At 37.8% G+C, this 15,378-nt stretch overlaps 1 protein-coding gene across 5 annotated transcripts in view; it reads left to right on the top strand.

Moving 5' to 3' along the window:
* Positions 1 to 15,378, top strand: part of pde4ba (phosphodiesterase 4B, cAMP-specific a) — a 416,670-nt gene that overhangs the window by 378,883 nt on the left and 22,409 nt on the right. The window contains exon 1 of one of the 5 annotated variants that reach the window (XM_052011519.1): positions 14,171 to 14,377. The exons of the other annotated variants lie outside the window; for them this stretch is intronic. Coding sequence (XP_051867479.1) covers positions 14,330 to 14,377 — 48 coding nt within the window. The 5' untranslated portion in view covers positions 14,171 to 14,329. Of the gene's footprint in view, positions 1 to 14,170; positions 14,378 to 15,378 lie in introns of those variants that run through there. 5 annotated transcript variants of the gene reach the window in all.

The following is a 15,378-nucleotide window of genomic DNA, read 5'->3' as shown; positions in this document are numbered from 1 at the left end:
CATCCAGGAAAGCAGTTAATTATAATATAAGTAGCAATGATGAAAGTAGTACTGATTAATTTAAAATATACTATGCCCATATGTGTCATTGGATAATGAAATAACTTACAAACCGCTCCCCATTTCAAGCTTTAATATTAACCCCTATACTGAACTTTCCAACCATTCGTGCTAAGGAAAGCCCCTCCAGTTACTTTGCAGTACATCAAATGAAACAAATGTCCACTCAGTCATGCAAGTGGTGGAGTGCAACAATTCTATATTTTCCAAATCTATTTGGAAAGATTCATTGAAAAATATACGCACTGAACCTTGAGTAATGTGAAAGGGTTGTTCATTCAAGCTCAGATATGAAATCAGTGCTTTATTGTTAACAGCTTTCTGGGATTGTTCCTCATTTTTTAAAAATTTATCCATTCATTGTCACCAAGAAGTCTAACTTTTATTGCCCTTCTATAACTACCATTGATGAGTCAGCAGTGAGCAGTCTTCCTGAATCGTTGTGATCTTTGTTATGAAGGTACTCCCAAAATCCTGATAAGCAGGCAATTGAACCACTTTGACCCATCTAACGTGAATGCAAGGCAATATATTTCCAATTCAAGATAATATGTGACTTGAGGATTGTATGTTACCATGTGCCTGCAGCCCTTGTCCTGTGCAGTGGAGATTGTGGGTTTTGGAGGGGCTACCTAAGAAGCTGAGATGAGTGCTGCACTGCATCTTGTAGGCAATTCACTTTCTAGCCAAAGCATTGGAGGAAGTAGACTCCTGCTCTTGACTTCTTGACAGTTGCTCAAAAAGTACTTATTCAGGCACATGTGAAAGTATTGCATTGTATTCCGGTTTACATCTTGCAATGGCAGAAAGATTTTGGGAAGTTAGATGAGCTACTCACTGCAGAATACCCAGACTCAGAACTGTTATTATGGTCCAGTTAAGTTTCTGGGTTGCTAGTGACTCCAGGGTGTTGATAGTGGGGGATTTGACAATGGCAATATAAGGTAAAGCTGACTAGACCTTAACTTGAACATAACAATTGAATGGCATTTCAGTGTTAAAAAAAGTAGTACTACAGCTTATATTGCATAAATGAAAACTTTCTCCAAGACATGTCACAAGATGGCTGCTTCATAATCTAAGGATTTACATATGATCACTGCAATCATCAGCAAGTTTCTGGACTCTGACCTTCTGATGGAGCAAAGATCACTAATGAAATAGCTGAAGATGAGTGGACCCAGGACACAACCCTTAGAAGTACCTACAGTCATGTTGTGTGGATAAGATTGTTGGCTTCCAACAAACATGATTATTTTCCTTCAGTGAGATCCATCTCCAGCCACTGGAGAGATTTCACTAATTCCCATTGACTCCAGTTTTTACCAGAAGTCCTTAATGTCAAGGGCAGTCACTTTCACCTTGCCCCTGAAATTCGGCTCTCTCATCCATATTATTGGACCTCATCCTTTCATAAGCTGTTTAATTACCCTCTACCATCATAACTAGATTGGGCAGAAGTGAGAGCTTTGATCTGAACTGTTGTTATTGGATTGTTTAGCACTGTGTTTGCATGCTACTGGAAGACACTACCATGCATGTAGCCTCATTGGTTGGGCAACGCTTATTCCTGTTAGTGCTTCTCTAGCCAGTTTCATATACAGTCTTTGGACCAGGGTTGTGGAGGTGTCCTGTTGCTGATGTCAAGTAGTTCCTTGTAGGTCCCCAATTTTGATTTGCTAATTCTGAACTGAGTCTATCCCTTATGGGACAATGGCAGTGCTGTGCAACAGATTGGATAATATCCTCAGTATGAATATAGGACTTGCTTAGGTTCTGTGCAATAATCACTTCTACTAATATTACTATAAATAGCTGCATCCACAACAGGTAGAAGAGTATAGGCATACTGACAGAACCTGCTGAATTCCCACCCTATCAAGTATGTGCTTTTAGGACATGGTCAGTATTGATGTGGAGCCTCTTTTAGTGATAGATGTTGAAGATCTTATCCAGAAGTGTTTCTGTACCCTTGCTCTCCTCTGTGATCTTCCAGGTGGTAGTGAACATGAAAAAGCTACAAGTTCATCACTGAGGAAGAGTAATAGGTGGTAATCAACAGGAGGCTTCTTATTTGACCTGATCCCATGAGGCTTCATGATGTCCAATGACAGGAAACCTCCAATTGTTTCTAAACATGACATAATACTATTTTTGTTTTGGTTTTTGCATGCATCATTGTCACTTCCTTAGGTGCAGGTTCTTCCAAGCATTTCCTTTCTACAGAGTGGCAGTTTTGGGCAGGAAGATCTGACCCTCCTCTCACTGACTTCTTACCCAGAAATAATGGCCACAGTGCCAACCAGTACACTTTGCTTGGGGAGTCTCTTTGACCATGCAAAACTCCCAATAGAGGTTAGTAATCTCTCCCTCCAAAAAAATTCCTACTGCCTTGGCGATGAGCAAACAGAGGAGGACGTGTGTCCAACTTTTATGCACACTGATGATGCCAGCCCCTAAAACTAACTTTTCAACTGGACAGGCAATGCTGACACTGAATTTCTTTTATTATTGAACGTGAGAATAAAAAATTTCCATACTTGAGTTTTACCATTGCACATTTTATGACCCCAGCAATATATTTTATATTATATTATGCTCCAGTATTAAAGTATTTTCAATCATATCCTGATTACTCAAGTATAATCAAATTATTTTAATGACACTTCAATACAGTTTTATTTCAACAAAGTTTTCAATTGTAGCTCCTGTTTTGTTGATAACTGTAATCTGTTCAACCTTTCATGAGAGTTAGTGGTTCAATTTTTTTTATCAAGAGCATGCCAAGTAGCTACTTCTGTGTATGCAATAGAAATAAAATATTAAAGGCATTACCACACAATTAAACAAAAACAGGGCCAGCTCAGTGGCAATGCCAGGCAATGGGTAAAATATCCTTTCAGCCAATAATACCACACTTGATATCATCAGCATTATTAGGCAGTGAAGCAGACTGTGGTGCACTGACCCTACCTCGTGAAAGGTGAGTCAGGGATGGCAATAGTAAACCTGGAGCAATGATTGGAACCTATCTCACCATCAGTTGATTCAGAGTCATCAGCATATCAGCCACATTTAACTTCAGTCTGTAATCAGACTGAAAATAAGTTTTTGCAGCCACTTGGTTGAATTAACAAGCAGATATTGCTAGTTTCAAGAAGGTCTTTTACACCCATTGCTGCCTTGTAAATACGTAATAGGTTTCTAAAGCTGTGGCTGCTTCTGCTTCCGCACTATGGTCTATACTGAACTAGCAACCCTGTTCAGTTCTGGGACTCACTTAGCCAGAAGCCTCTGGCCTCTGTCAACATCTGCCCAAGCATTGTCCCTAATGATCAGCTGCCAAATCAACTATGTGCATACAGATGGGATTAGTTTGGATTGGACATCATGAGCCTAAGGACCTATTCCTGTCCTGTGCTGTATTGTTCCATTTTCTATTTTCTAATTATTGTCAGTCATTGGTCTTAAGGTGAAAAATAAATTGTTTATTGTGCAAAGTGATGGTCTCTGGATCCGATGGGTTCTAGATGGAATAATAGAGGCGTGATCATTGTTAGCATATCATTCCCATTTCCTTCTGCATGTTAATCCTGATTGGCACAAGCTTCATCCAAAAAATGGACAAGTCCAACCCTTGGAAAAGGGCAGTGGACAGCAATGCTTTTCTACTTGTTCCTGCCACCCTGCCTGCCACTGATGTGCACAGCCCCAAGTCTGTGCTGAAAATATATTAAAAGCAGGAAGAATAACGTGAAATATTGAATGCAGTCCTTCTGTATGAGAACCAGACTGAGTCAGAGACCCAGATATTTCCTGGCGTCTTACTCTGTTTTAGTCCCCTGCCACTCAGTAGCCCAGGGACACTAAAATCTCAATGAGCTCTGGAGTGCTGCCACTGGAAGTCTCCTAGAGACACAAAGGCTCGGATATTCCTCACTCCCGGTTGCACAGCATGTGGTTTGTGAGAAGGTGGCTGGCTTAGTGAGCAGCAAGCGACTCCACAGATCTACCTAACTTCCAAAGTGAAATGAAGGAAATGTCAGCAGTCACAGCAACTATTGGATGGCAGGTCAAATGACCTGACCCTTACTGCTCTAAAAAAAAATGTACTTTCACTGTAACCCAAGTAGATGGACAATTGAAGTAAGGGCAACAGAGGATACATTGTTTATTTAAGTGATGAATTGAGCTGTCAGCTTTGGAAAGTGACAAGAAAAATATATAAATATTACCAAATAGTTTGCATGAGAACAGCATATTGCAATTTACTGGTCTACCTAATTCAAGGTATCATAAATGGTTCAACTCCCTTCAGGATTCAAGTGTTCATCTTACATTTGCTTGAGGTTTCTTCTGTTGATGAAATATTACCCAAAGAAGTCAAAGTCGAGTCTATTATCATATGCACAAGTGCATGTATGCACAAGTGTAATGAAAAACTTCCTGGCAACAGTATCACAGACACATAGCATCATGCATTTTGAAGTTGAGAAGTTTAACAAAATATTTCCTTATTGATGTCCTGGGATCAAGCAGAATGTAGGTATTTGAATTACTTTTGCCTGAGATGATTTTTATTCCCTCAGACATTGATTCACAAAGCCATTCATACAGTTATTAAATTGATCCAGTCTAAGCTAAATCAGTTACTATGATTTTCTTTATATGTTTGTCACAATTTGTCACAGCTAAAACAATTAGAGTGTGTTTATTAAACTTTTTAAGGAAAGGCAATGGCATTTGTAGGGCTTTACAGCTCTGGCGACCTCTAGTGATCTGTATAGAGTTTACACGTTCTCCCTGTGACCATGTGGTTTCCTCTGGGAGCTCCAGTTTCCTTCCACATCTCCAAAAGTGTGGGTTAGTATGTTAGGCCACTGTAAATTGCCCCAAGGTGAGCGGTAGAATCTGGAGGAGAGGTGATGGTAATGTGGAGAGAATAAAATGAAATTAGTATAAAAATGGGTGTTTGATGGTCAGCAAGGACTTGGTGGGCCGAAGGGCCTATTTCCAGGTTGTACCTCTCTCTGACTCTAAATATCTAGAGCAAAAACAGGAGTGCTAGAAATACTCAGCAGACCCATCAGAATATTCTCTGAGCCCCTCTCATTCCACCACTATTACAGCTACGTTAGTGCAGAGAAAACCAAGTTAGTAAAACAGTGCAAGGAAAATCACTCATCATTATTTTGTTATAAAATAGTATAATTTTAACATATAAAAAAACTCTATTTTTCAATTATAAGATATCTTTATTAGTCACGTGCATGTCGAAACACACAGTGAAATGCATCTTTTGCGTAGGGTGTTCTGGGGGGCAGCCCGCAAGTGTCGCCGTACTTCCAGCGCCAACATAGCACGCCCACAACTTCCTAACCCGTACGCCTTTGGAATGTGGGAGGAAACCGGAGCACCCGGAGGAAACCCATGCAGACACGGGGAGAACGTACAAACTCTGCACAGACAGCGGCCAGAATTGAACACTGGTCGCTGGCACTGTAATAGCGTTATGCTAACTACTACGCTATTTAATAGAAATTGCAGGATGCCTGTCCTCTGTGCCGGAAGATTCCATTTTCAAAACGCTCTGCTTAGCAGCATGGTTTACCAAAACACCCAAATGACAGGCAGCTGCAGCCACACAGAATAAGAACAGGCTTTCATACATTTCCTGTATTCACTGCTGCGTATCACTTGAGTTAACAAAAGTGTTTTAGAATAGACTGTTAGGAACTTCATAACTTTACCAAGTTTGCTGAGTATTCTTTGGGAAAAATTCTGTGACATCAATTCAAAGAAGAATCAATTTTTGAGCCAATGTGACTGGAACTGATTATCTGGTGATTATCATAGCACCAAGCTAACTATCTGCAGGCAGATGGGATTAGTTTGGATTGGCATACAATTTGCTTTTATATTTCCAACATTACAACACCGATGAATTTCCATGTACTATACTGCCTTTAGAGCACTTGGGACTTCACTGGGCAGCTTTTTAATTACTAATTTTCTCACTTTCTTTTAAAAAAACTTAACATTTGCTATAAAAGGCTTTACCAAATAAATATAACTTGGCTAGAGTCAAGATCAGAAATACAACATTTTTCTCCTGAGTAATAATTTAGTATATGGCATGAAGAAAATTAATGCACGTGATGATGTTAGTGGTAGTGACATTAGTGGTATTACCTTTCCAGTCAATATTAATGACGAATTATGCTTTCACTATATTATCAAAATGACTCATTTAGAGTATGTTACAAGAGTGATTCTTGGGGCGAGTTGTTATTCTAAGAAGAACAATTGAGGAAAGTTGACTAATATTCACAAGCATTTAGAAGAATGAAGTGCTTTCACTGGAACATACAAGATTGTGCAAAGGATTGACAGAGTAGATGCTGGGAGGTGGTTTCTCCTGGCTAGAGAGTCCAGAAAAATGGACTTTGATGTCAGCCATTTTGAACTGAGATAAAGAAAATTTGTTTAAATCAGAAAGCTGTAAATCTTTGGAGTTTTCTACTTCACAGGGTTGTGGATGCTCAGTTGTTATATGTTCAAGGCTGAGACTGCTAAATTTTTGGGCACCAAGGAAATTAACATATCTTGTGATCAAGCACAGAAGTGGTTTTGAGACACCTGATCAGAAAGGTATTGAATGGGAGAACAAGCTCAATGGCTTATACTGCCGGTCCTTTTGTACTTCTGAGTTTCCCAGTGGTAACCAACATTGCTGAACCTGTGTCACGTTGTCTTAGGAAGTCTCAGGTTTGATTCTGCGGTTTATGCAGAGTTGATCTCACTATGATTGACAATAAGCCTTTGAAATCTGGAGCTATCATAGAGAAGTGAACATCAGCTGAGTTTTCTGTGTTGTTCCAGGAGAAATGATGATTAGACTATAATTGAAATATTCAGCTAACCTGTACATGCTGTTGGATTGCTGATATTTGGAAAACAGTATTTTCGCAAAGGTTAATGTCTGCATTAGTAACCAGAAAACTAAATTAAGATAGCTGCAAAAGAAAATGTAGAGTGCCTCTTCATTAAAAAAGGATGAGTCCTTAATGGTTGGGGTTCCTGAACTTCATGGGTTTCCAGTTTTGTGCTTCCCATATATCAGTGGTGTTTCTGTCACTGATTAAGCATGAAAACTTTACAGAATTGTGAAATCCTTGAATATCAGCACCCCATAGGTTTCATACAGAAAACAGAATTGCCATGTTGGTTGCTAAAACTGCTTGAGCTCTACTACCTGATGCGGTGAAAAGGGCTCCAAGATATGGCTGAACTGAGAACTTGGCCATTTTACATATCAGAACAAAGTTTAACACGTCAGCTGTGGACAAATGCAAAACTTGAATTCCAGACTTTTATAACTAATTAAAACATATACTCATTTAATGTGGCCTTTTTATTTGAAAAGGGGCTTTATCCAATTCATTTAAACATCTGGAGCATTTACCATTGAAAAAGATGCTGCATGAAAATTTAGTTTGCTTAAACATTTTATTGTCTTATCAGTGATTCATGTAACTCATCTTGACTATAGGTGATCGAGTATATGCCCCCAGGTTAATGTTTGGCTTTCTCTATGGTCTGGTAAGGAATGCACAGTTGCTCCTAGGGGTTGGGGAATCTGCTGAACCAAATCTATTGAATGTACTGTAAATGAAGTTTTTGAATAGCCTGGGAATTTTGAGAATGGAGAATATACAGTATTTTAGTTGAAAACTTCTGACCTCGGTCCAAATTCTAGGGAATAGAATGTTTATTTTCTCTCGGTGTTAAGTAGTATTTTGGGTCACCTAAATGCCATTTGTGAAAGTCGCATAAAAAGCAAGAACTTCAATTGCAAGGTTCAGGAAACAGTAGTTGGGTTTCCCAATGTAATGACTCACTGAAACTCATGTCAGTTTCAACGCAACGTTTCCCATTGATGTTGAAGTTCTGACAGTTTTACAAGGTAACAGTGTTTACAGGAATCTTCTAAAAGGGGATATCATTATACAAGCAACAATAAATGCTGCAATGGTAGGAGGAGAATGGGAGACTGCTGACAGGGAGATGGAGGGACCTGGATAGGCTAACGAAGAACATTGACCATAGGAGGCATGCTTGTTTTTACATGGAGGCTATAGCCAAGTTCTGGCAAGAGATCTGGAGATCTCTGCAAGGACACGTGTACAGTCTATGAATGCTGGTACTTTATTGAAGCTTGAATTGCAGGTAAATTCCCATGCCTGCTCTGCCATTCCTGTGGGTTGAAGGAAAAAAATATGTGAAGTCTCCCCTCCTCAAGAATGGAGTTTGACCTTCATAATGCAGCAATAAGTAACAAACAATGAGACAGACCTGGAATAGTCCTGTGACTAGAAAGCTGAGAGAGGCCCTGACCTTGACCTCCATGGGCATAGCAGTCAAGGCACACTTGTAAGTGTATTTGAGGTAATACAGGTCAGAGATTTGAGACCAGGCAAAAAATGCTGTTCATGTTGATTTCAGGAGAGGTGGGATTGGTTCTGTGAGTCTGTAAGAGCTTATGTTATTCATCTCAGAAAACTTGAATATCTTACTGTAGGTAAATTTCACATGTTGCACTACTGTTGATGACATTTGAAGGAGTTTTACACTAGAAACAAAGTGCTAGGGAATATGAAAATTGCACTGATAATCGAGGAGATGAATTTCCTGTTTGGCACTAAGGCATCCAGAAAAGTGTGCAAAATTTCTCTCTTCTCAGTTAACTCAGTTTTCCATAGAACAGTTGTTTTTTGTTTGAAGTTGCAAGAACAGATTTCTAGCACCGGATCTCTTTCTCTCCTTTCCTTTTCAAGGTAAAAGACTTTTTTTTCTGTTCTTTTCTCACTCATCCCCTCCCTCCCCATTTGAATCTCAATGATCAACTCAACGTTTTTTCCTTCTTCCCTTTGGAACTGTATTCTATTAGTAAGTTTTGCTTTCTTTTAACATATTAAATCAAACAAGTTGAAAAGCTCTTTTTCTTTTAATCTCTCAAATGTAGAAAAAATGGGTTTTCTTGGCTGAAAATGTGCTTTAAAGATTTTTCTTTTCCCCATCCTAAAAAGAAATTAGGATTTGATAATTGACCTAATCATTTATGTGATACAGGTCATGTTCCACATTTTACATGCCAAATTAGGATGGCAACGGCCAAATAGCAACTTTCATTTTATGGTGCTTTTATCCCAGAAAACCTTTAGGGTGCTGAACAACTATGCATTTAATACATCATTTTGTACCATGTTCCATTCACCCATCCCCTCTGTGTGTGCTAACCAACATTGACTTCTAGTAAAGCAACACCTCAATTTTAATATTTTCTTATTTGTTTACAAATACATTTGCTGCCTTGCCCATTTCTATAATCTCCTCCAGTACCACATTGCCCTGAGATATGGGCATAGGCCTAATTCTGACTTCCTCAGTGTCAAGCTTTCTATGATTGGCAGCTATGTCTCTTTGTCTGTTTCAACATTCATTTGAACTTGCCTTCTTAACTAAACTTACGGTCATCTGCTTCAGTATCCACATTTGACTTGGTGGTAAATTTTATTGATCATGTTCATGTTATACAGTATATATTGGACATTGCTACATTATAGACATAATGTAAAGCAAAAATTATGAAAATATTGTTCTGTGAAAATGAAATGTTGTTTACAAGAATCAAAATCTCACTGCAGGTGAGTTTTGCATTGTTGCATTACTATTGACATTATTTGCGGGACCCTATAAGAAGACAAATTCTATTTTCTAAGTTTGGTAGAACAAGCAAAAGCAAATAAAAAAGAGAGAACAGGGACAAAAAGGTCCAGTGAAAATGGAATATTCGAAGGCTGCACTACATGGCTTATTGTAATGGTCTAGAACAGTGCCTTTAATATTGGAGCTATCTACATCTGACATGCAACCACTTGAGGATGATTTTAACAATGTATTTCATAAATTTGTAATCTCTTTTCAAGTCAGCAATTTAAAGCCACAGCTATGCGTGTGTTTAACCTTTTTGTAACAGGAAGGAAGACTGTTACAGCATTGAGATGGAATATTCTTGGAACTAAAATCATGGAGATTGGACAAGGAACAATCTAAGACTTTCTACATCCGATATATTTTAAAAATTAATATTGGACCATATCTAATTTAAGTATGTGTGTTAACCAGATGCTATTAGAGACATGGAGTCACATAGTAAATACAACAGGGAACCATGCCTTTAGACCCAACTGATCCATGCTGACCAAGGTGCCTTCCTGAGCTAGACCCATTTGCCTGCATTTGGCCTATATCCCTTTAAACCTTTCCTATTCGTGAACCTGTCATAATGTTCTTTAACCATTTGTAATTGTGCCTGTCTACCACTTCCTCTGGCAGCTCATTCCCTATACCCACCAACCTAGGAGTGAAATCTGCACCTCAGATCCCTTTTAAGTCTTTCCTCTCTCACCTTAAACATGCTCTCTAGTTTTAGCCTCTCCTACCCTGGGAAAAAGAGTGTGACAATCCATCTTATCTCTGCCCATTGTGATTTTATAAACTTCTATAAGATCACCCCTCAGCTTCCTTTGCTCCAGGGAAAAAAAATTCCAGCCTACCCAGTCTCTCCTCATAACTCAATCCCTCCAGTCCCGACAACATACTTGTGAATCTTTTCCACACCTTTTCCAGCCTAATCACATCCTTCCTAAAGTATGGTGACCAGAACTGCACACAATATTTCAGGTGCAATCTCACCAATGTCCTATACAGCTGTAACATGACATCCCAATTCTTGTACTCAATGCCCCATCCGATGAAGGCAGGCATGCCATCAGCCTTCTTCTCCACCCTTTCTACCTGTGTTGCCACTTTCAGGGAACTGTGTACTTGTACCCCTGTGACTCTTTGTTCTACGACATTCCCCAGGGCCCTACCATTTACTGTGAAAGTCTTGCCCTGGTTTAAATTCCCAAAATACATTGTTATTTCATAATTATATTGTAACTCTTAAATGGATTGTGTGTTTTTGAGAGAAACCAACTATTAGCAGTTTGTTAACTCTGTAGAGATGAGGTAAAGGTGCTGGTAATACAGGACCTTTGTTACACCCTTGTGAAGTGAAAATACTACCACAGCAATTACCCTCTGGGCATTTCTGTAATTTGAAAGGGATCCATAAAAGTGAAATAATGTAAAGCAATTTTTACGCCAATGCATCATCATAATTCTGAGCCAAATTAGAGGATTACAGCCAAGTATTATCCAGTGATTCCAATTAGAAATTGCAGTCATTGGATGAGGACAAGGTGAAGCATTTCTGTGATTCCTTGAGTCAAATAGATTGCTGATCTTCATTGTCTAGGTTCAATGTGAAGAATGAATATCCAGCTGGTATCTCTCTAGACCTCTGCTCTAGTAGGAAGCGACATTACTGAAGAAGAATGCAATGGCCTAATTATAATCTGGTGACAGGATCACTGAAAAATTTGAAACAGTTCATTCACACCTGTGGAGGCTTATTGACTGTATGTAAGAACAGAGTTTCCAACTCCCTGAAGAATGCCCCAGATTTCTGTACTCTGTGAAATTGGCCCATCAATCACATTAGCCCCCAGACTATCGTTTCATGGGATGTGGATGTTGCTGGCATTTATTTTTCATCTCTGACTACCCTTTATGCTATTTCAAGGGGTAGTAAAGAGTCAACCATGGACTTCAAGTCACATATAGTCCTGTTGTGAGGACAGGAGGTTTCCTTCCCTGAAGGACATCAGTGAACCATATGAGTTTTTAATGACAAGCTGATTGTTCCACAACTATTATTGATGCTAGCATTTTATTCCAGATTCATTTAATTACTTGAATTCAAATTCCCCAGTTGCCGTTGAGGGACTAGAATTGATGTCTCTTGGTTCAACAATCAAGTCCTCTGGATGGATGTTCAGTAATTTAACCACTTTGTAGCCAGTCACATTAAATCTGCCCATTTAACCCTAAATGCAAACATGCTGGTCTCTGGGCAAGAGATTAGTATTCTTCACAAGTGCTGAAGCAATTTGCATTTGAGACTTCCCAGAAGTACCGATACTGATGTACTATAATGGAACCTTAACATTAACACGAACATGTGCCAAAGTTGGTTTGTAATGTTGAGGGGTAGTCTTAAATGTACAGAGGTAACTGTGACTCTATTAAACCTCCTCCTAGGTCCAAATCAAAATTTCAAAAATAAATGTTCCAATAATTGTTTTTAATGAATTGCTGCATTATCAAACTGAAGGACTCAGTTAAGTGAAAACAATCAAGTTTGAAATAACAGTCTTGAGTGAGCTTTCCTGGGCAGTTGGGATAGAGTGACGACACTGAATTTAAGAAAGTGGGGAAAAAAAACTAACTCTCATCATTCATGATCATTATCAGGTGACCCCTTGCAAAGAAGCACCACAAGGTTTCTCCCTCACCTGTGATGCTACACACAATCCAATGAACTGCTTGCTTTATTGTTTGAGATCACAGAAAGCAAAGGAGAAAAGAAAATTTAAAGAAATCCTGAGAATAATTGTCAATTTATTTTTTAACCAAACTTCTGGGAAATTAAGGAAGTAAAACCATCAAATCTTATTAAATAAGATGCAATGAGCATGATTATAGGAGGTTTTTGTGAGGGTAATGACCCCAAGTTGATTTACGTGATCACGACAGGTGCTCCCTTAAAATGTGTTGTTAGTATAGTGGCAGAGGCAAATTATCATGCAAAATAAATTAGAATCCAGGCAACTCCTTTGTTCATTGGAATGTAATATATAGCGGTAGCTCTTAAAGTAACTAGTTGGAGGAATATTACAGGATGTGGTAGCGATGGAGTTCTAATGTTCAATTTGTGGTGCTACTTGAACTTGCTCAAGATTCTCTGGGGCTCCTTCATGTAGCTGCCCTCCCATGTTTTAATGCTCTTCATCAGCGGTGCAGAGAAAGCAAAGTGATGTCACTGCAGCTGAGCTGAAAGCCAATCAGACACAGAGTGAACAGCATTTCTATGCAGGCACTGTGCTTCATCTAGGATTTAAAGGGGAACTGTTGTAGGGAGTGCTGATTATAGCACTAGAGAATAGTCAAGCTTTAAATATTCATCATTGCATCAGTTTCTTCAATATGAAGGCTTTCTCCATTGTCTAAGGAAGGCAATTTTTCTGTAGAATGTTTAATAAAAACCATACAAAAGATTGAAATCTATGTTTATAATTATAAATGTCTAGCCTGGGTGCTCTCTGTAAGCTGCAACTGATTTATTCAGATGCCATGCAATGCAAACTACTCAGTCAATGACTTGGTTCCACTTACTGGCACTATATCTGTAATTCTAAATAATATTAGTTAAAATCTGCATGTATGCAAATAACAGCAAATAGCCTTTGAATAAAATACTTGTTTCTGAAAAAATATCTATTTTAAATTTTAATAACTCTTTAGACAGGAAACAGCTAGGTGGAATTGATCATTCTAAGCGAACCTTAATTTTATGTTCTGTGTGTCAGCAGAGAAATCTAAGCCTCATAGAATTACTCTAATTATTATTGTAAATCATTGTAATACTATTTTTATTCTCCCTTTATTTTGTGCAATTGAGAAATTGGTTTAGATCATAACTCTATCTTGGACTGCTAATATGATTCTATTAAATTGTCATTATGTTGAAAAGTATCTGACAGTAATGTAGGAGGGTGCTAAAATCAGATCCTATTCTCTACTGAAATGGGGACACCATCTGCATTTAATTTACATAAATAAGACATTTAATTTACATAAGTATTGGGCATCCTCCATGTTCTGTCATTTCCTATATTGTGCTCTAACGATCTAGATTCTGTAAGCTTGCAGACAAAAGATTTTTTTTGCCCCTTTGTATTGAGACTAATATGAAGTAACACCCGCCACTCCCTCTAGCAAAGAGACCAAAGCTATTCATAATTCATAAGTGCTGTGAAGTGCACACACTTGTATGGTTTCAGTTCCATGTGACCCCCTGATTTCATTATCTCAATTCTGTCAGTGCAAATGCGCAGATAGTATCGTTCCCAGGATCTATTGCACGAACTGGATTTTCTCAGGCAGTGAAAGAATACACTGATTTTTGGGACAAATTTTCTTCAAACATTTAAGCTGCTAATGAAACATTGTGGCCATTACTATTGAAACTCTGCGTGTGGAATTGACCAGCTAGAATACTTACTTTGTACACTGCTGTTGTTTCTTCTTTTGGGCCAAAATGCCTGAAGCAAATTATTTACTGTCTGTTTCTTGGGGTTATATCAAGGTGAGTAGATTAATTATGAAATGCTCTTGAAAATGCTTTTTTTGTAAGATTATGTGGCTTTAAGTTAATATGCCAAAACCTCTGAACCTCAGCACTTTCTTTCCACATTGGTAGTTTTTTTTTCTCTTGCTATTTTAATTTCAAATGAACATCAATAAAGTTCATAAAACTGAATTAAAATGTTATCTTTCATAAGCAAACAGAAATAAAAGAAAGAAACAAAAAGGAGCTGATCAGGAAATTCCAGCTATCATATTTTGAATATAAAAGTTTATATTAAAAAAGGCAGTATATAATTAGAACAAGCTGTGTAGAGAACGGGAAGAGAAACATTTTCAAAGATGCTGTATGTTTTTTTATTAATATTTCACACTCTAAAAAAGTACATGTTTACAATCCTTTTGTAAGCCATATATAACAAATACATAATTTCTTTACAAATATCTGTTTTAAAATGTCAGATTTCATTATGGAACAATAGAGCATTAAGCTGCTACCAGATTCAGAAAAAAAAATTTAATATTTGATCTGGCTGAATTTACTTCAAATCAAAATCAACCCAGCTATTTGCGTAGGGAAATAATAAAATTGAACTGCTATATGGTCTATAGAATAATTGCAATTTTAAATGCACATCTTTAGCAACCATTTTTAAATAAATGCTAAAGGTAAAATGAAAATATATTTTCCCGCACTTGCTGTGTCTTAGAACTAATTCATTAGCAATGTAGCTATATAATTACAATGCCATTGCTTACTGTGTAAGTAAATATTTTTGTGTGCAAGTCAAACACTACTTAATCTGCTCTAAGCTATTCTATATCCATAATTAATATTTAAAATTTGAAAGATAAGTTATTTGCGAACCATTCCTAAATAACTAAAAAAGAGAGCAATGAACCTATTTAAAATGCATTTTAGAATATCAGCAAGGTTTATGTTACAATAAGTGACAATACACTTAATACAATAAGTGACAATAAACGTGAAGATTCACAATT

Source organism: Pristis pectinata, chromosome 3 (assembly GCF_009764475.1).
Source record: "Pristis pectinata isolate sPriPec2 chromosome 3, sPriPec2.1.pri, whole genome shotgun sequence".
NCBI classification, from domain to species: domain Eukaryota; kingdom Metazoa; phylum Chordata; class Chondrichthyes; order Rhinopristiformes; family Pristidae; genus Pristis; species Pristis pectinata.
The sequence above is the reverse complement of the archived record's forward strand: the minus strand, read 5'-3'. Positions and strand labels throughout refer to the sequence as shown.